Source organism: Meriones unguiculatus, chromosome 5 (genome assembly GCF_030254825.1).
Source record: "Meriones unguiculatus strain TT.TT164.6M chromosome 5, Bangor_MerUng_6.1, whole genome shotgun sequence".
Classification (NCBI taxonomy): domain Eukaryota; kingdom Metazoa; phylum Chordata; class Mammalia; order Rodentia; family Muridae; genus Meriones; species Meriones unguiculatus.
In genome coordinates, this window is record NC_083353.1 from 42,228,742 (window position 1) to 42,250,104 (window position 21,363).

General features: G+C 45.6%; 1 protein-coding gene across 2 annotated transcripts; it reads right to left on the reverse strand.

Annotated features, from left to right (window-relative positions):
- Positions 1-5,148: 5,148 nt before the first annotated feature.
- On the reverse strand, positions 5,149-20,895 carry Isy1 (ISY1 splicing factor homolog). Of its 2 annotated transcripts, XM_060383711.1 has the most exons (12): positions 20,747-20,895; positions 18,593-18,615; positions 18,029-18,080; positions 17,474-17,539; positions 16,692-16,734; positions 12,618-12,730; positions 10,690-10,807; positions 8,277-8,399; positions 7,505-7,623; positions 6,199-6,285; positions 5,707-5,860; positions 5,149-5,652 (listed from the first exon to the last, which is right to left on the reverse strand). In XM_060383711.1, the coding sequence occupies exons 1-11, from the start codon at positions 20,747-20,749 to the stop codon at positions 5,753-5,755; spliced, it is 855 nt and encodes a 284-aa protein (XP_060239694.1). In that variant the 5' UTR covers positions 20,750-20,895; the 3' UTR covers positions 5,149-5,652; positions 5,707-5,752. The 2 variants fall into 2 exon arrangements, with proteins under 2 accessions (XP_060239694.1, XP_021494501.1); XM_021638826.2 differs by having other exon boundaries at positions 5,149-5,860.
- Positions 20,896-21,363: the final 468 nt, after the last annotated feature.

A 21,363-nucleotide genomic window follows, 5' to 3' on the forward strand; every position in this document is an offset into this window, starting at 1 on the left:
TGTGTTTTGAGACAGGGTTTCTCTGTGCATAGGCTTGGACTTGCTTTGTGGACCAGGCTGGCCTCAAACTCACAGAGATCCAGCTGCCTCTGCCTCCCAAGTGCTGGGATTAAAGGTGTGCATTCTCTCTTCATGTCTCTGTAAAACTCTCCTGGTAAAACTGCCTCTGAATTCCACAATCTGTACTGCCTCTCAACTCACTGACTCAACTTAACTCCTGAACAGAACTGACTAGAACTCAGAGATCTGCATGTCTCAGTCTCCTGAGTGCTGGGATTAAAGGCATGCACACCACACCTGGACCTAAGCTTTTCTTTATCTGAAACATGCTCTGTACTAGGCTGGCCTTGAACTGAAAGATCTGCTTGCCTTTGTCTCCTGGGATTAGAGACATTCTATAGTCTAGGGGGGATCACAAAGACCTAGAAGTTCTTTGGATGTGATCTCTTGCCAGAGCAGCCATGTTCTGAATTAAAATTCCTCTACCTGCCTCTACATATGAATGCATACACGAGCACAGACCTCTCCCCACCACACATACATGTGTACACATGCATACACACACACTAAAATGTACACTTTTAAAGACTATATTCTATGCTGTGTAAATCACACCTTAATAAATCCGCATTTCCTTTCTTTTGGCAGTAAATTTTTTAAAAATACAGTAACTTTTTTTAATGCATTACGTTCATCTGAGATAGGGAAGTTTAAAAATACATATTCAACAAACTACTTTTCCTATAAAAAATATTGTCCTATTTCAATTGCAAATTTTGAAATAATGTCTATCTCAAATTTGAGCAAGCCAAAGATTTAACATTTTTTAGAGGTTTTATTTTTTTATTTATGTGTATATCTGGATGTCACACATGTGTGAGTGCCTGCAGAGGCCAGGAGAGGGCGTCGGACACCACAGAATCAGAGTCATAAGTGAGTGTGAACTGAGAACCACAAACTCAGATCCTCTCAAAGTGTGGCAAGTGCTCTTAACCACAGAGCCATTGAACCACATCTCAAGCCCTCCACTGAAACAAAGGGTTTTTTTTGTTTTGTTTTGTTTTTTGTTTTTAAGGTTTATTAGCCAGGCAGCAGGTGTCTTTAATCCCAGCACTTGAGAGTCAGTTCAAGGCCAGCCTGGTCTACAGAGTTCCAGGATAGCCAGGGCTATACAAACTGTATCTGGAGGGTGGGAGAGAGAAAAAGAAATAATTTATAAGATGGTGAGATGGCTCACCCTTATAAGCCCCAATAAAAATAGAAATGGAAGAAAAAAGTACTACAAAGATGACCACATACCAACCATGATAACCTGTGTCCTTAATATAAGAATGGTTACTGCAAAATGTTAGAGAAATGAATATAAAAATAAAGCAAAGATGCTGGGACAGTCGAGACCTTGGTGCTCTGGCTGCTGCTGGCTGAGGTATGCAATATCCCTTTGGACAACTTTCAGCTCACCCGTGGCCATAGAAAGGGCATCTGTCTTCCTCCCTTCCCCAAAACCCAAGAGCCAGAAATACAGCCCGTATGCTTCTGCTGATAGCCCTAACCTGCAGGCTTTGTCTCAACACTCAATCCATCCCCCTCTTGGCTCCACTCCTCCAGCCTCCACCAATGACGTGTGGCCTCCCGTTTCTACCACTGTCTCCCAGATCAGGCCCAGCCTCAGCTTCTGGCCTACCCTACAGGCTCCCACTTCCCGCCAAGCCCACCTACTGTAAGAGGGCTCACTCTGGCGTATGTTTACAGAACTTCAAGGGACATTCAGATGCCAGGAATGTCCAAATATTCAAGGCCCAGCTCTCCAGCCACAGCGTCTGCTCCCCACTGTCCCTGATGCCCTCCAACATGCTAGCCAGAAGGACCTGCGGTGGCACCATCCTCTTACCGGTCACTTTACTGAAAAGGAAACTTGGTTCAAACACTGCAGTGATTTGCCCCTGACGTCCTGTCCTGGGATGCCGTGAGAAAGGAGAATCCAGCGCACAAGCACAAGCCTCAGCTGGAAGGAAGCAAATGGAACCAAGCTGACACTGGCTACCCCAGGAGCCTTTCTGTTCCTGAGTGGAGACAGGCTTGGAGGTGGACCAGGCCTGCATGTCCCTGTCAGGTGAGCATGTACATGAGGAACCCCTACCTGAGGCCCCTTCTGGGGACTGTGAGGAAACAAGAATAGGTTGCTGCCATTTATCCAACCATAGAGCCATGTTCTAGGGTAAAAGTTGGGCAGGAGCCAGGCAAAGTTTCCATCCACTCATGGTATGTACAGTCAAGAATGAAAATTTGGAGTCAGGGACTGTCTTAGTTATGTTTTCTATTGCTATGATGAAACACCATGAGCAAAAAACAAGTTGGGGAAGAAAGAGGTTTATTTGGCTTACACTTCTAAATGGTAGTCCATCACTGGAGAAAGCCAGGTCAGGAACTCAAATATGGAAGGAACATGGAGGCAGGAGCTGGTGCAGAGGCCATAGAGGAGTGCTGCTTACTTTCTTGCTTCCTCTGGTTTGTTTTGTTTCTTTTAAGATACGGTTTCTCTGTGTAGTCCTGGAACTCACTCTGTAGACCAGGCTGGCCCAAACTCAAGATCCGCCTGCCTCTGCCTCCTGAACGCTGGACTTAAAAGTGTGACTCACCACCTGACTCAGCCTGCTTTCTTAAAGAACCCAGGACCACCAGCCCAGGGCTGGCCTGGCCATTGCGGACTGGGTCCTCCTTATATGGATCAGTAATTAAGAGGAAAAAAAAAAAAAACAAAACTCTTGTTTTCAGATGACTCTTAGTTTGTAGCAGAAAGCCACCTGTAGCAGTCTTTCATAAAAGTCTACTTTATTTGGGTTGTTTAGGCTTCTACCTCCTTTCCACCAACCCCCCAACCTTAAGTAGGAGAGAGAGGTTAGTGGGTAGAGAGGGTTCAGACCCCTTTACTTCTTCCAGCTAGTTAGGGTCAAGGGGTTCTTTTAGGCTCTAAACCAATCTCCGTCAACTGCGGACGCAGCCAGCAGGCTCCTCCAGGCCACTGCACCCCGAAGCATTTCTCTCCATCCGTCTGCTCCAAACCACCACAACCATCTCTGGTCTCTGGTCTCTCCAAACTGCTCCATGCCACATGCCAACACCGAACACCACGCGTACTTGTCTTCTCTTTCTCGGCTCTCAGAGCCCTAGACCATGCCCCTCTCCATGCCTCACACTGGCAAAAATCACACCCCACACATTAACAGGTGTGGACAAACTATAGCCCAACTAAAATCCCACACTTGGAATTAAAACAAAAACATGTTTATGTAACATACAAAGAAACCAAAATTTTCATTACACTAGTTCATGTCAAGTTGACATAAAAATAGCTGGCACAGGAGCTATACATACAAAGAAAAAAAGGACAGGGAAGAAGGCAGTTGAAGTCTTGGCTAGGGAGGGAGGCACCTGTCCTGAAGAAAAAAATTAGAGACTATTTTAGATTCACAGGACGGAGGTGGGCTCAGGAGAGGAGGGGAGGAGATGAAAATACACCTATGAAGTCATCTTTCCAGAAATGGCAAATAGGATTAAACCTTACATGCACATTAAAAGACACTTTGCTGACCACTGGTTACCAAGACTGGGTTTGACCCCTTACAGAAACCCAGTTAGGCCAAGAGGACCACATCTACATCAGTTGGCCTAGTTGGCTTCCACTGTCCCTAGGCCTGGAAAAGAGCCCTGGACAGACCTGCCCTCGGTACTCAGGTACTGCTGGGGTCCCCACCAAGGACACCAGTGGCAGGCCACTTAACTCTACACAGAGCCTGTTTCTGTAAGTGCGAAATCTAACTGGTCTACCCTGCAACCCAGGACATACCAAGAAAACCTCCCAGGGGAGAGCTTAAAAGCTTAATACCTGAAGGCCCAGCACCCTCAGCTTTCAGATAAGCCTGGCCTCTCCAGGGCCTTCCAAAGGCTCAGACTTATCTAGTCTGTCCCTCAGGATTCTCTGATGCCTCTGGCGATGCCACAGGACTTCGAAGATCCCAGGGCAAACAGAGCTCCAGGTGCTGGAATCTGGAGTACAGAAGTTGAGGCGAGGCCCAGAAGGAACACTCTCCAAGCTCTTTCCTAAGCCCAACAAAAAAACAAACAAACAAAACAAAACAAAAACAAAAACAAAAAAACAAAACAGGCCCTGGCTGGTGCTAGGCCCTTATCCTCCTGCCTTTGAGGGTTGCCTTCTCCCTATACACAGGGAGTCTCTGTGGCTCATGAGTCTCTGCCCGTCTTCCCCCCCTCAGGGAGGGTCCAAGAGAAGTTTTCTTTTTTTTTTTTTTTTTAAAGATTTTATTATTATGATGTATACAGTATTCTGTCTGCACGCACACCTGCATGCCAGAAGAGGGAACCAGATTTCATTACAGATGGTAAGCCACCATGTGGTTGCGGGGAATTGAACTCAGGACCTCTGGAAGAGCAGCCAGTGCTCTTACCCATTGAGCCATCTCTCCAGCCCCCAAGAGAAGTTTTCTACTAGCTAGGTCTCACCTTCTTTGCTCTGAACCTTCATGAACTCAAAGCTCCTTGAAGAGTCAGCCAGCATAGCCACTGTTTGGCTCACTCCAAGATGGCCACTTCCAACAACATAGCTCTGCCATCCTCCATGATGCTGCTCCCACAGGCAAACTCTCCCCAGCCTCTGAACAGCCCACATCCTTTCCATGGGATGAGCTTCTCCAAACAAAGAGCTCTGCTCCCTCGGCCTGGGTTGGATCCCTATGCCCAAGGGAGGGCCGTTTACTACAGATGCTCCCACTACCCTCAGAACAGCCTGGGGCCCATGCTGCTCAGGCTTGGAGACCTTACAGGAGGTTCCTGATAGACAGTCGAGGTTCAGCTCAAGTAGATGCTCTGGATTCAGCCACTGAGCATCTACCATGCGCACCCACAGAGGCCAGCACACAGCCATCCTCAGCTGTGAACATAAGCAGGTGGTGTGTGCATGCCAGGTGCAGTCTTGGGATCTGTACCCCTCCTGGTACCATCACCCACTCTACAACACCCCCTCCACACACGTGCACACAGGCACACACACACAGTGTTCAGTGCCTTCCATGACCAACAGCATGTCATCTCAGTCTAGATACACCACAGAACAGAGTCTGGGCACAGATGTTTCCTTTCTTATTAAAAACCTTTAATACAAGTAGCTTTCTCTGAAACAAGTTATAAAAGTAAAGCTGCAAACTCAAAGTTCCTGTCTACAAGACAGGAGAGGGTGAAGCAGCTCTCACAGCGGGGTCACGGCAAAGTAAAGCAGCGCCTGGAACAGCGGGTGTTCCCCGCTCCCCACGGCGTCCCGTCTCAGGGAAGACACACCATCCGTTTCCCAGGGAAGGTACATCTTTGAATTTGAATATGATTTGAAAAAAAGTCATGTGTTTTTTTAATGTGGGCTACCAATTGATCTTTTTCACTTCCAAAAATCATAGTACAAGACAATAAATTTTCAGATAGCTGACTTTATATATTCCAAAATAAAAATAAATGGATCCATATGTAGCAAACACATCTGTACAAAGGGGATGTTTACAGTCTTTGTGCCCTGACAGCTTACGGGGAAGTCAGGGACAGGGCCCTACACCATGGGAAAGGCCCAGGGCCTCCCAGCCACAGCCAGCCCAGGCACAGCCCAGGGCGCCAATGCGGACAGCGCGCCCATGGGCTCGCAAGCACACCCACCAGATCTTCCAGAGTCTAGGAAGGGCTCTGGCTTATCCTAGTACCCCAGGAGACGCTTGGCTTCTTCACTCTGCGCCTGCAGCGTCTCACTTGCGTATTTCTGGAGCAGTTCCATTTTCTTCCTCCGTACAAGAGCCTCCTCGATCTGTGGACACCCACAGGAAAAAAGTCACCCCTCGGCGAGGGCCCCACCTCTACCAGCCCGAGCAGGGGAGACCTGCAGGGACACGGTTGGCAAGTCTGACTTGCACTAGACTTAGTCCAGGAGTCTGTGGGATCCCAGGCCTTCCCCAGGGCAGCAGTCAGTCAAAGCTCATGCTCATCAGTCCCTCAAGAGGATCCCACCCATCGTGGACCCACCCTCTGTGAACACCGCAGTGAGCACCACATGGTGGGGATTAAAGACTGTGCAGTGGGGTGGAAGGACAGGGAACACCCAGGAAGTGAGCCCAGGTGGAGCAATGGCTCAGGCAGCAGTCCTACCTCCTGCTGCGATGGCACCGGAACATGAGCAATAAACTTCTGCTGGCCATCTTCCCCTGCCTTCTCCTGGCTGCCTTCCTCATCCGACTGCAGAAGAGAAGCGTACAACCCGTGAGCAGGTCACCAGTGACACAGGCACTGACATTTCTGTAGAAAATGTCATTCAGTTGGGCCTGGTGGCATAAACCTGTAATACCTGTAACCCCACACACTTGAGGAGCTGAGGCAAGAGAGGCCTGCCTCAAGCTCCAGCCAGCCTGTGATACAGAGACCCTGTCTCCAAAAATAACAATAAAAAATAAAAGTACATGGGACTGAAGAGTAATTTTTAAGGCCTGCCTGAACACTCTATTTCACAAAAAGAGACCTGGGAACAGAGCTCAGTAGCAGAGAGCTTACTTTCCCAGTGCCACAAAAACAAGCAAAAAGCACTTAGGACAGCTACAATTATTTAAAAGGAAAAGAAATCTTTTCCATTGTTTTTACACAAAGGAAATGCCTATTAGGTGGGAACCCTCCAGCACCACACTTGTCTGTACTCGACCGCTGGCCTGCCACCTGTCCTCTCTCGTCACAGCATCTCCCAGCACATGCTGCTTGCTTTCTTCCTGCGCCTCACAGAACATGGTGTGGTTAGGCCACTGACTAAACACCTGAAGAATCAAGCGAGTGTCTGTAACCCAGAGAAACCCCAGGGCATGCTGCCACCCTGCTTTAAACGCTTTACTGATCTCTACTGCAAGCCAGCTGGACCTATGCGGGAGCTTCCATATCCGGTAACACATTCACTAAGTCATCAGACCTGTCTCCAAACCTGCTTCTTGGCCAGGGATGTACAAGCAAGTTCCATCAACTGTAAATGGAAAATCTGCCTCCTCTCCCCTGTCTTGGAACAGCAAATCAGATGTGTTCTGTCTGGTCCATGTTGGACCCAATTGAAGAGTCTGGATCCAGATGCTCTGTGAGAGAGGTGTGGATCACAGCCCCATCGCTGGTCACCAGAAGCCCATAGGCCTGTTTCCACCTGTGAAATCAGTATGGAAGACTACACAAGTGCTAAGGCCGTAGACTAAAGTGTATGTGACCTCAACCTGGTTTATAAACAGTCCTACATCATTTGAGAGAACTGACCTGTTAGAAGGGAGCTAACAAGAACTCCCTTAGTCCTTCCTGTCTGGAACCCTCCCCATGCTCCTGCAAAGGGTCATCACAGGTGAAGAAGCTGGGCTCTGAGCCATGGCCCAGGCTCTTTCCTGGTGACTACAGCCCAGAGAAGAGGACAAGAACAGACAGGACCATGCCATACCTCCTCCTCGGTGACAGCATAGATGTTTATCTCCTCTTCCTCCTCCTCCTCTTCCTTTTCTCCCCTTGCCAGCCGAGCCTCTCTCTCTGCTTTCCATTTTTCCACCAGCTCAGCTCTGACTGAAGACAGAGGAGAACATTTCACTGGGCTGGGCGGCCAAGATGTCCCCTTTGGAAAAGGACATACTGATTCTGCCCTGGAGGGTGAAAATGGCTACAAAGCACAGTCTGTCCTACAATGCCTGTAGCCATTAAGGCGGAGCACGGCAGTGTTTGGGAGAATGTCTCCTGATCTCTTCAGTGGCTGATTAACATGCATACATGAAAAGGGGAAAGACACATGCATGCACGCTGGGTCTCACTCTCACCAAGCACTTTCAGAATTCTATTGGGAACTGCCATGGCCCCACTCCTCAGGCTGGCATGGCTGGCGTGCCATGCCGGGAGGAAGCACTAGCTCATACAGACAGCAACTCCCTCTCCATCAGTAAGCCGTCAGCTAAGGATGGTCTAAAAAATTCTAGTACGGGTACTGCTAAACAAGTTCAAGAAAAGCTTAGGAGTATTTAGACTGTGATCTCCCAGAAACTGGATCAAGACAGAAGACCTGAGGCTTCACCGGCCGTTCCAGGCCCAGTATAACCGACTGCCTCACCTTCCACCTAACATGTCAGATCCCCTACAGACCCTTAGCAACAATAAAGCCAGCTATTTAAACCATTTTCAAGGGAGAGAATAGAAGCCAGGCGCAGCTGACATAGCTGCAGACATACGTTTCTTTTCATACTCTTGTTCCAAAGGCACAATAACTCCATCATCTTCATCCAGGTAACCATAGTATTCAAAATCGATCGCCTTCATAAGCTCTGCACGTGTCTTTCTGGGAGGAGGAAGGGCTACAAGAAATGGCAGCAACTTAGCTGAATGCCCATCAAGATCATCCTTGAGCCAACCCTTTTCTCCATGCCGTGCTGGAGCCACATATGACACATATCAGCACTTCCCCATATCATACGTGGAACCAGAGTGGGCCTACCTTCCCTAAAGCTGATGCTTAGGTACGATGAGTGGAATCTAATTAAAGAAATCTAACTTTGGGCTAAGGGACTAGGCCAGCGATTAGAATCCTTGCTTCACATACCTGAGGCCCTGAGTTCAACCCTCAGCATTATAAAAATGGATAAATACCAAGTAAATAAATGGAACCTATATGATTAAATAAACAGAGCTGGGAATGTGGATCAATGGTGACCTGTGTTTAGTGAGCCCCAGGTCCCAGGCTCAGTATGAAGCACTTTTTAGTAATACCCCCCAAAACCACAGGTCCACAATAAAGTTTTGTAGGCAGAGAAATACATCTCAGGACTATTCATACGGCAGCAAAAACAACAGGGATAAGCTAATAGTACAGGGCATGGCATGGGGTTTCCTGAATCTCTTTAATGCTGTTTCACAAGGTGCCTTAACAACACAGGACATGGCATAATGTTAGCTGACACAAACAAATATATAGAAAAAGAAACCAGAAGGAGGGCAATGAAGCATCTCAAACTAAGGACAACTACCTGGAATATGAGTGAAATTATCAAAGGGAAGTCAAATGATAATTACAATCTAACACTGGTCAAAGAACAGAAGTTGACCACTAAAGAAGAAAAAAATATGGAGGCTAAAGAGATGGTTCAGTGGTTAAGAGCACTAGGGTGTAGGCTTGGTTTCCAGCAGCCACACAGCAGCTCACAACCATCTGTAACTTCAATTTCAGGGGGGATCTAACATTCTCTTCTGGATTTTGAGGGCACTGTATGCATGTGCACAGATGCCATGCAGACAGAAATATCTATACACCTAAAATAAAAATATAATATCAAAAACTGTTTTAAATATGCATATGTATGAACAACACCACTGATAATTAAATTTAATTATCAACTTTATTAATCACAGTAGTAAGCAGGGAATGGTAGCAAATAACCTGACTCCAGGACCATGTAACATGCTCCTGGCTGGCTTAGGCTGCACAGTACGACCCTGTCTCAAAACAAAACAGGGCCATGGCTCAGCAGCTAAAAGTGCTTGCTATGCAAGCCTGACAACCTGACTCCATCCCTGGAACCATGTAAAAAAGCCACATGCAGCAGCACACATCTGTAAATCCAGAACTCCTGCATCAAGGTGGGAAGCAGAAACAGGAGAATTGTGAGAGGACCAGCTAGCCTAGCATACACAGCACAGAAGCTGAAACAAGAGAAAGCCTGTCTCAAATAAGGCAGGAGAGAACCAAGTCCCAAAAGCCTGTTCCCCACATGCACCCTGGAGCACACATGGGCCTGCACTTACACATAAACACATCATTTTTTAAAATCACCAAAATCTTCTAATTAGAAATAAAGGCCTACCAATAGAAGAATGGTTAAATTCGAACCACATAGATCCTTATTTTCCTTTTGGTGCTAAGGATCAAGCCCAGGGCCTCCTCACACAAGCTCAGCAAATGCTTCACCATCAATTTATACCCTATTCACGTTAATTCCTCATAAGCATATATCAGGGGTGTCACAACAGGTATGGGACGCCATGTTCTGGCAGACCTCCACTCACTGCCCAACAACGGCAACTTTATCTGCCACTTTAGGCTATGTCCTGTGAAGGGGTGGCCATCACACTGGCTGAAGCTAAAGCACTGGCTTCCTCCTGACCACAGGGACTGGTTTTAAAGTTCAATCATGTGAAAGAACAGAAGAAAGGTAGACTTTAGTCAACTGGGATTGATGAATCTTTCACCTAATTTGGATAAAAATAAGTCTTGAAAGGGGCGTAGGAGAAAACAAGAATAATGGTTCCCAGTCACCTCTACAGGAGTCCTGAAGTGGGGCAGCAAGAGGACTTAAACCTCTCTCTTTCATTATACACGGAAGGAGTAAACGTATGCAAACCACTCCTGAGCCAGGCTTGGTAACACAGGAGACTGAGGCAGGGGATCACCTGAGCCTTTGAGCTCATGAGTTTAAGACATGCCGGGGTAACACTGACAGACTCTCTGTCAACAGTAACAAAGCCTACAGCTCAAATAGAAATACAATAATTCCTATGCTGCATAGCATATAACCCAGTTGCATATAACATAGCATATAACTCAGTTGTAATAAACAAAGACCAACACCTTCTCAAACTTGAGCTACTTACGTTCTTTCTCAAATAGTTCTCTGACACCAGGTAAATCTTTTGCTGCCCCAAAGTACTTGTAACCTCGGTTTCCTGGGACTTCTTTACCTTCATGATCCAGCATCTTAGGGCCAACTTTCTTATTGGGAAAGAAAAAGGAAGAATGGATCTGATACATAAACCTACATTTCTATGTTTACAGTACATTTTGAGCTAATAATGTCATACACCGAGAACACTCCACACAGAAAAACATTTGCACATTCTTTAAAGATTTATTTATTTATTTTATGTATATGAGTGCTCTATCTGCTGTGTACCTGTGTGCCAGAAGAGGGCATGAGTTCACATTATAGATGGTTGTAAGCCACTATGTGGTTACTGGGAACCGAACTTAGGACCTCTGGAAGAGCAGTCGGTGCTCTTAACCTCTGAGCCATCTCTCCACCCCATTTGTGCATTTTTCAAACCCCTTAAAAATTAACCTAGAGAGATACAATTCAGAGTAGAGTGTTCGCCTAGCATGCAAGTAGCCCTGGTTCAGCCCAGCACCACAAAAGGTTTTAAAAAATAAAAGAAGTGTCCTGACATGGTAGCATACATCTTAAATTTCATCACTGATAGGGCTAAGGAGGCCTGATGACCTGAGTTCAATTCCCCAGGACCCACATGGCAGAAGAGAAAAAATGCCTTCTACAAGCTGTCCTCTGACCACCAAATGTGCATGGTGGCACACAGACAAATTAAGGAATAAATGGAATAAATAAATGTCGTTATGGAAAATTAAAAACCGAAAGGAAAAACCAACAGGCCTGAGGATGTAGCTCAGCACGGTACTTGCCTAGCCCAGAATAAATCTGGGTGGTGGAGCATGGAAAAACCAACAGGCCTGAGGATGTAGCTCAGCACGGTGCTTGCCTAGCCCAGAATAAATCTGGGTGGTGGAGCATGGCTATATCCTCAGCACTTGAGAGCCTGAGGCAGGAAGTCTGCTACAAGGCCAAGGCTGGTTAGGCTACAGAGTGAGGGCCTAGCTAACTCAGCAGAGGCCTTGCCTAGCTTGCACAAGGTCCTAGAGTCAGTCCTCAGCACCACATAAAACCAGGCTCAGTGGGACATGCCTGAAACTCCAGCACCCAGGAGGTAGAGGCAGGAGGCACAAGTTCAATGTTAACCTTGGTTACTTCGAGGCCAATCTGAATTACATGATACACTCTCTCAAAATAATAATAATATCAAAATAAGACAGAGAGGAAAATGCCAAAGTACATCACAGAATTTTCTCAGCACATTTTTGTATGTACCACATTGTTCTATAAAATGTGTGTGCTGGGGCTAGAGAAATGGCTTATACCTCAGACACATCCTGCTCCTGCAAAGGATCTGAGCTCAATCTACCTCAGGAAACTCATGTTCTCTCTCTCTCTCTCTCTCAAACACACACACACAAATCTAAATTTAGAATAAAATATAGAGTGGGTGCCAGCCTTGGTGGTACAAGACTTTAATACCAGCAGAGGCAGGTGGATCTCTGTGAGTTCAAAACCAGCCTGGTCTACATAGTGAGTTCCAGGACAGGCAGAGAGTCTCTACAAAATAGAAAGACCTTGTCTCTAAATAAAATAAATAAACAAACAAAGTGTGGGTACATGTGACTTACTATAATCATGGGAGGGGACACACACAACGGACAGGAATGTCTCTGGGAGCTTGGGGAAAAAGGTGAGGTGGCCATGGCCTAGGCTGGGCCCAAGCCATGCAGTGTTCCAGGACTGTGAAATACTTTTCACAGTCATCCTTTTCACAGGTATTCTGCCCAAAAGTAACAGCTGCTTTTCAACCCTCTATCGATCAGCCGGCCTCTCTTGGATTGAATCCACAGACAATGCTCAGCCAGGCATACACTTCAACAGCTCAGCAGTCTGTCCCAGGAGCTATAGCCTACTTACTCCATAATCAGGACCACCCAGCTCCTTGATGCGGGCCTCCCAGTGTCCTTTCTCCCGTAGCAGCTTGTTAATTTCATCATTCAGGTCTCGAATTCGAAATTCCCCTAACCCAGCTAGAAAACAAAAATGTTAATATCATTTCTTCAAGATGGTATGCCTAAAACAATGACTGTCAACAGTTCCAACACACAGACTCAACGTCACAGCTTCAAGAGGATGGCAACACACCCAATGATAGACTACAGAAAACTGCTCATTTAAAGAAAGGCCTGGTGTGGTGGTGCATTCCTTTAATCCAAGCACTCAGGAGGCAGAGGCAGGCAGATTGCCATGAGTTCTCGGTCAGCCTGGATTATATAATGAGCTCCAGCCTTGTCAGGGATACACAGTGAGGACCCATCTCAAAAATAAATAAATAAAAATTTTAAAATAAAATAAATTGATAAGAAAAATCACCAACACCAAAATAAAGAAAGACCAAGGACTGTAAACATAAATTCCCTATACTATAGGATTAAAAAATTCTTTAAAAAACTTTATCCCCACCAAGTGGTGGTGATACACACCTTTAATCCCAGCACTTGGAAGGCAGAGGCAGGTGGATTTCTAAGAGTCTACGGCCAGACTGGTCTTCAGAGTAAGTTCCAGGACAGCCAAGGCTACATACACACATACATACATACATACACATACATACATACACACACACACACACACACACACGCACACACAAAACAAAACAAATAAACAAAAACTTATCCCTTAGTAGCAACCCAAAAAATATAAATGGAAAACCCACAGCTGGCGTAATGGCACACACCTTTAGTCCCAGTGCTGGGGGGTGGGGAGGATCGGGGGGGAGGCAGGCAGATCACTGTGAGTTCAAGGCCAGCCTGATCTACAAAGCTAGTCCGAGACAGCCAAGGCTACACAGAGAAACCCTGTCTTAAAATTTAAAAAATAAGGAAAAAAAAAAAGAAAACCTTCTATATTATTTACACCAAATTAAAATGAACAGTTAGCCGGGCAGTGGTGATGTACACCTTTAGTCCCAGCACCGAGGGAGGCAGAGGCAAGCAGATCTTTGTGTGTTCAAGGACAGCCTGGTCTACAGAGCGAGTTCTAAGACAGCCAGGGCTACACAGAGAAACCCTGTCTCAAAAATCAAAAAGAATAAAATAAGTTACATGAACAGTTAAGGTTGAAAGCAACAGTCTCCGAGCCAAGCAAAGATTCAGCGAACCTGGTTTAAGCAGCAGTGGCCAGCACCATGCTATGCTGCTTTACCCTCTCAGGAAAGCAGTGTGTAGCTAGGGGGACTCTTTTTGACGGAGGCTATGGACTTGACAGACACCCTGAGCGACCAGCTGAAAGGAAGCGCACAAAGTGCTTGTAAAGTGCTGACTATGGTGGCTATGGACTGGACACAGATGGATACCACAGCAAAGATGACAGGACCATGGGTGGCCGCACAAGTTGAAAGCCTTCAAGAGTCCCAGCAAGGTCTGTGTTAGGCAAAGCTAAATGGAATGAAACTCAAAATGGGCAGGTGGGAATACTGTGCAGTGAGGGTCCCAGACTGGTCTGCCTGTGTGACAGCTTATACAGATGCGTAAGTCAGCCCAAATTCAGCCCACTTTATGTTAGAGATGACTCCATCCTGAACAAGTCCATTAAAAACAAAGAAGATAAGGATGGAGAGAGAGCTGCATGGGTAAGAGCGCTTGCTGCTCCTCAGAGGACCTGAGTTAGGGTCCCCCACCCACACCAGGCAGCTCATGATGGCCTGTGACTTCGGCTGTAAAGGATCTGATGCCCTCTTCTAGTCTTAGCAGGCACCCGAACCCACATGAACATATACACACATCAAACACATGACTGAAAAAAAGACTGGCACTGCATAGACATTTCACTATTCCGGAGGCTGAGGAGAGAGGAAAAGAGCTCCAGGCATGCCTGGCTAGAGTGCAAAGTCGCCTAAACAAGACCTTTCCTCAAAATAACTACAACTAAAAATAGAGAACACCAAGTAGAACAAATATGCAAACACATTTACAAACATCCATTCCCGTGTTCTAGCTTCTTAAGCAAGCAAAAGACCCACTCCTTCCATTTGGAGGATGTGCAATTCTATAGTCAAAGAAACTCAAAGCAACTAGTCTTCCCAAAACAAAGCTAACGCTTACAAAGAAGAAAGAGAGGAGGAAGAGAAGGAAAATTCTGTTTTAGTATCTTCTCAGGAAGAAGAAAGAGGAGGAGGAGGAGGAAGAGAAGGAGGAGGAGGAGAGTCTCTTCTCATTGACATTTTGAAAATCTCAGTAGAAGCTGGGTGTGATGGGGCATGCCTGTAAGTTGGCAGTAGAAAGACGAAGGTTTTGGACAGGAACTTTCTTGGTAGACCAGGCTGGCCCTGAACTCAGAGCCTGCCTCTACCTCCCTGAGTGCTGGAATCAAAACTGTACACTGCCTCAACCAGTATATTTAGTTGGTTTCCAAACCTGAGTTATAACCTTAAACACAAGGCCATCTTACTTGAGCCTCTCACTTGCTGATGCTATGAATGTCAACAACACAAAAGCATTAATTTTTAAGTATGTAGGCATTTTCTTCCTGTTGTTAGTATCAGAAAATTTAATTTGTAAGATTTCAATCATTTTGAATTTCCTGACACTTGTAGTCTGGCCTAGCATATGTTCTATTTTGGTGACTAATTTGTGTGCTCCTATAAGGGAAATAGAATAAATAGTTATGGATGGATGTGGGGGTGGAATGGGAGGGTCAAGTAGGGAGGGCTAGGGAAAGGGGATTGTGTGAGGGAATACAGGGAGAAACAGCTAAACTTAAGAGGCATTTGAGGGGTAGTAGAGAAACAATACAGCAGAAACTTCCTAAAATCTATTGATGTTAAAGGTGATCATCTCTTGTCACCACATGAGACTGGGTTACATCTAATTGAGTTGTTGGCCAAAGGGGACCCACAGGAATACTTAAAACAACCCAGGCTGTTCCCAAGACTACAGGTTGTTGTCCAAAAACTGACAGCAAGGAACCACTGCTGAAGACAATACCTATACAACTCATGGAAATGGAGATGTGCAGCCAGCACCTACACAGACCTTTCACCGCTATATTCCAGCTTCTTTAGTAGAGGACCATACTCTGCATGTTTTCAAAAGGGAAACTTAAATGCCAAGCCAACCACAGACCATTTGATCTACAATGGTGTCCTGCCTGCAAGATATGCTAGGGCAATGGTGGCACAAAGCTTATGGTAGTGACCAAGGAGAACTGGACCTAAGGCCCACTCCATGAGATGGAACCCACACCTGACACTGGGTAGCCAAGACCCTGAGACCAAGATAACCCAGGAACCTAGGGAAAAAAACAATAATACTGGTCTAAAAACAGGAAAAAAATGCAGTGATAAAATGAATCTTAATGAGATTCATAGATGAATGCCTTCTTCAGCTGTCATCAGAGAGCGGCTTCCCCCGCAGTAGAGCACAAACAGAGCACCACAGCCAGACATTCCACAGAGAATAAGAGACCCTGGAGCACTCAGCCCTAAGTGGAATGTCTCCATCAGTTCTCGACCCTTGAAGGACAGTGATGGCACAGGCTTTTAATCCCAGCACTAAAGGAGGCAGAGGCAGGTGGATCTCTGTGTTGGAGGCCAGCCTGGTCTACAGAGTGAGTTTTAGGACAGCCAACAATACACAGAGAAACCCTGTCTCAAAAAAAACAAACCAAACAAAAACAACAACAATAATAATACACTTAGGTGGAATGTTATTTGATGCTGGATTCTATAAATGTCACCTAGGTTAAGCTGACAAAGTTTTATGAGTTCATGTTTGTTTTGCATGAGCCTCCAGTGTGCTGTGTAGCAGTCCTCAGAGCTCCTGCCTGCACCTCCCTGACACTGGGATCCAGGCATGTACCACGCCTGGGCCAGTGTTCATATCTTCAATGACCTCATTAATTTCCTATCTACTTTTCTTATTGGTCCTTACCAGGAGTGCTGAGTTTCCCACATCCAACTGTATGTGCTACTTTAAAGGAAAGTCAGCTTACCATTCTGGATCTGGGCAACTTTTTTTGAGATCTCTCCAATGATCTGTGGAGAAAATAAGTAACAGGCACATGTTCATGATTTTTGACCATAACTCAAAGTACAGGAAAACTGTAATTCACAAGTACCAAAAATACTTTAATTCCACCACTGGGGAGGCAGAGGCAGATATATCTCTCTAGGTTCAAGGAGTTTGGCCTACACAGTAAATTCCAGGGCAGCCAGGACTATAAATTGAGATTATGACTCAAGAAACAAAAAGAACTCCAGGCAGTGGTGATGCTACCTTTAAGCCCAACACTAATGAAGCAGAGGTACTTGGATCTCTGTGAGCTAGAGGCCAGCCTGGTCTAGAGATTAAGTTCCAGGACAGCCACAGCTCCACAGAAAAAACCTGTCTTGAAAAAACAAAAACAGCCTTTAATCCCAGCACTCAGGAGAGGCAGGCAGATCTCTCAGTTTGAGGCCAGCTTGGTCTACAGAGTAAGGTCCAGGACAGCCAGGACTATACAGAGAAACCCTGTCTCAAAAACAAAAAACAAAACAAAACAAAACAAAAGAAAAAATAAATAAAAACAGCCTTTAATCTCAGCACTCCAGAGGAAGAGGCAGACAGTTCTCTCAGTTCGAGGACAGCCTGGTATACATAGAGATAGCCAGAAATACAAAGATAGACCCAGTCAAAAAATATATATATTTAAATTCTGGTTAATAATCGAGATAAAAACAAAAAGAAACAAGCAGAGACATTACTTCTATTTAGATCAGGTTTACCCGAACATACCTGTCGTCTCCATTTCTCAGCTTTGGGCAGCTCAGTACATTCAGAAGCAAGGAAGGGTCTTCGTTCCTGAGGAGGAGAGGAACACATATTGCCCCTAGGCTCTAGACACACTGAAGTGCCACCCACAACCGAGTGAGGCTTGAAACCTGAAATATCTAATGCTCTAAATATGCTTGAAGTCACAGTGCAAGAGGATGTCCTGGTCCTAACCCTCACTCTTCAATCTCTTCTTGGAAACTATATAATTAGGATATACAATTACTCAAGGAACTGTGTCTAGTTAAAATAAATATTTGCAAATATACAATCTCTCCAGGCCCACTCTCCACCTTCTTATAGTCAATATTACAGCTAGAATATCTGGTCACCTACACATTATTTTAGATAAAAAAGGAAGAATCAAGAGGCAGATAACCACACTGCCCCAACAGAAAAGAGGGTAGACCAGAAGTCCCAGCGCACACACCACAAACAGGCAGGAGAGCTGCGGTCTGAAGCCTAGGGAGTCTCGGTGCATTTGCTCTTGATGCTTCCAGAGAATGAGACTTCACTCACCTTGACTTTTCCCTCTTCCAGCTGAGCTTGACGGAATCTTGCCAGGGCAGTCCTGCCAGGGACACAAAAGACCCCGTTAGATTTCTTATCACTCAGGTTCCTGGATTGGGTAGGTCAATTCATGACCACATCTAACATCATTCATGTAAGTGGTAAGAAAGAAAGCAGAGTAGTTAAGGATTTTTGTGTTCTAAGGGGTAGGCTTCTAACACAGTCTGTTTCTGAACACTCAGTGTCTACTCTATGTGGAATCTATATGGGGAAACTCTGTCAGACAGCTTCAGTACGCAATATACAGAAATGCTAAAAGATTAACATCAGGGATACCCTTGCTATCATTCCCAAACCATGCACAGGTGGAAAAATGTTTACCCACTATAAGTTCTAGAAGATGTCAGACAACATTAATGGGAAAAATAAACACAAGCAAACACAGAAGTGCTATTTTAACACAGAGAGAGAAGAAACCACTTCTAGATAGACTTCTACCAACAGGATCACATACAAGTTCTATGCTACTTATTAAATCTCAAATTTTTCAGCCCCAAGTAAGCTGATACTCACATGGCTTTTTCTGCATTTCGAGCCTAGACAGAGACAAGGGAAGAAAACACCAAGTTTAGAGTGACAATTTTTTTTTCTTGTGGTTGATTTTAAATGGCAAAACTTTTTTTTTTTTTAATTTATATGTGTGTGTGCCTGCTGGTCTGTATGGGCACTATGTGTGCACAGCAGCCAGAGGATAGACAAGAACATCAGTCCCATGGAACTAGAGGCAATTGTAAGCCACCTGCTATGGATGCTGGGAGCCAAACCTGGGTGCTCTTCATGAACAGTAAGTTTTCCTAACCACTAAACCAACTCCTCTGCCCCTAAAACACGCTTTATCACTTCTATTGTTTTGTGGTTAGTTTTGTTTTTGAGACAGGATCTCATTGTGTAGCCGTGGCTGTCCTGAAACTCGCCCTGAGATTAAAGGCACTCAACACTACCACCTGGCTCTTCTTTCTTTCTTTCTTTCTTTCTTTAATTATTTATTTATTTTCGAGACAGGGTTTATTTTTTATAATCACACACATGTGTTAAATATACTGTGATCATAGCCAATGAGCTCTCTGATCCCTCTCTCACTCCTCCTAGGATTACCTATGAACCACCATGCAGTGCTCTGACCAGAAAACAGTGTAACTGCCTGTCTGTTCCCTACTGGTGAGACTCAGAGAAAGTATGAAGGCTGGCTTTTGCAATGTGACTTTCACATCAGTATTAAGTCAACGCTCCCTGAACCACAGGATCAGGAAGAGAACACATTTTTTTTCTTCCGGTGGGTGGTCGACTACACAGAAAGAGTGCTTGCTAAACTTGGAACTTAGATTTTTCTGGCAGCTCTTCCTCTCACCATCACTTGGACCTGCCCTCACTAAAACCTGTTTCCATTCATGCCATACCATAGCTTTTATCCCATCATGTTGTAATGACTCACTCAGATAAATTCAGGAACATCACGGACACTCGGTTTAGAGAGTCAGCAAGGCAAGCCTAACTTAACTTGCCCTTCAGATTCTCCCTTCCAATCAACTCTGAAAGAAACCTGGCAGGAGGTGGGGTCTAAATGAACACAACAGCAACACAGGACACACCGCCTTCAGAAACAGCTGCTTCAAGACCACTGTTTTCTCTCCTTCTTAGGATTCTGTACTGAACAGTCTATAGTGGCTTCCTAAATTTTTACATATCTATTTTTGTTTAACAGGATTATAGATCTGTTTATACCTATGTACATATAAATACTATTCCCCCCAAAAGTGTATTAATCACTTTTTTTTCCTATTTAGTACTATTTAGCACCCCAGACTGGCAAGAAGGCTAATATATATTTAATAAATGTCCATAGTTTGCATATATTTACATGATTATGCATATATTCACACCTGTAAACATACTTTCATATGTGCATATGGGTAAATAAATATCTACCAAAATGGACTGGTTTTGTGGATAAGACTATACAGATCTCAAAGACATCAACAAACCTTGGAAGAGTGAAAGCCATTCCGTATGCTTTTAAGGGGACTTACATTTTTTTTTTAATATGCTTTTTTGTATGAGTGCTTTGCTGTTGCTTTTAAGTGTACCACATGAGTGCCTGCTGCCACTTCACAAGTAGTTGTAGGGGCCCCTACAACTGGAGTTTTATGAATGACTGTGAACCACCACGTGGGTGCTAGGACCTAAGTGAAATAATTCTTAACCACTCTCAAGGTCCACCAAGACTTCACTTTGGACACTGTGTCTGATCTCATATTTACATATTAAACGCGTCTTGAGCGGATGAAACCGAGGATAACAACCTCTCAACACTTCAGCCCATGCTATTCATCCACGGTGATGTCACACCTGCCTAGAGAATGCCAGACTCTGGTGCCGGCATTAGACAAGTAAAAGTGTGAAGACCCTGCCCTTGAGAAGTTCGAATCCGTGGAGACCGAGAACACCTGGGCCGGTCCTCCGCCCGTTCAGTCTTTAATCCATAATGTGCCTCATCCGGACCGAAACACAGAGAAGCAATTCAGCTCCTGAATTCAGTTTTCTCCTGCAATTTCTAACAGCTACACCAGGCGGGGAAAGAACCCCGTACTAGGCCGTGGAGCCCGAGGCCGCACACTGGCCCAGGCCTCTCGTCGCCCACGCGCCCGCTCCTCTCCCCACTGCACTCACCATGGTGCCGGCGAGGGCGCCCCGGCGCTGCGCCCCAACACAGGATTCTTTGCCGCCCGGAGCGAGGTGGGCAGGCGCGGGAACGCAAAACTCCTAATAGCTGACAGGCTGCTTTCTGTCGGAAGAATAAATGGAAGGACCGGAAGCTAAGGGCCGGAAGCAAATGCGCGAACAGGGGAGGGGAGAGGAAAACAGTTGCGCTCCTGGGGGCGGGTTCCGCCGGCGTCACACCGCGCGTACTGCACAAGACTACGCTTCCGCCGCGAGAATGATTTTGTCGTCGTTTGGTTCCGTTCTCATGGTAACAGCGGTCAGAGGCTAGCCTGCCTATGTCCTAACGACAGCGAGTGACATTTTTGAAAATGACTCCTCCACATCTCTGAATGCACTGAATTCACAGGCCCTGAGTGGAGTAACGTCAGCTGCATGGAACCGGATCCCTGGCACGCCTCCGGACGCGGCGCTGCGTGGGGAGCCAGTGGAGCAAAACTGGCTTCCCGGGAGGCTTCTTCACGTCTTCCTGTCATTTATTTGGAGCTGGACAGTGCCTGAGACTACAGTCCTCTTTCCTCCTTTTAAGAAACATGTGTAATCATACTTTATTAAAAGTAACTGTT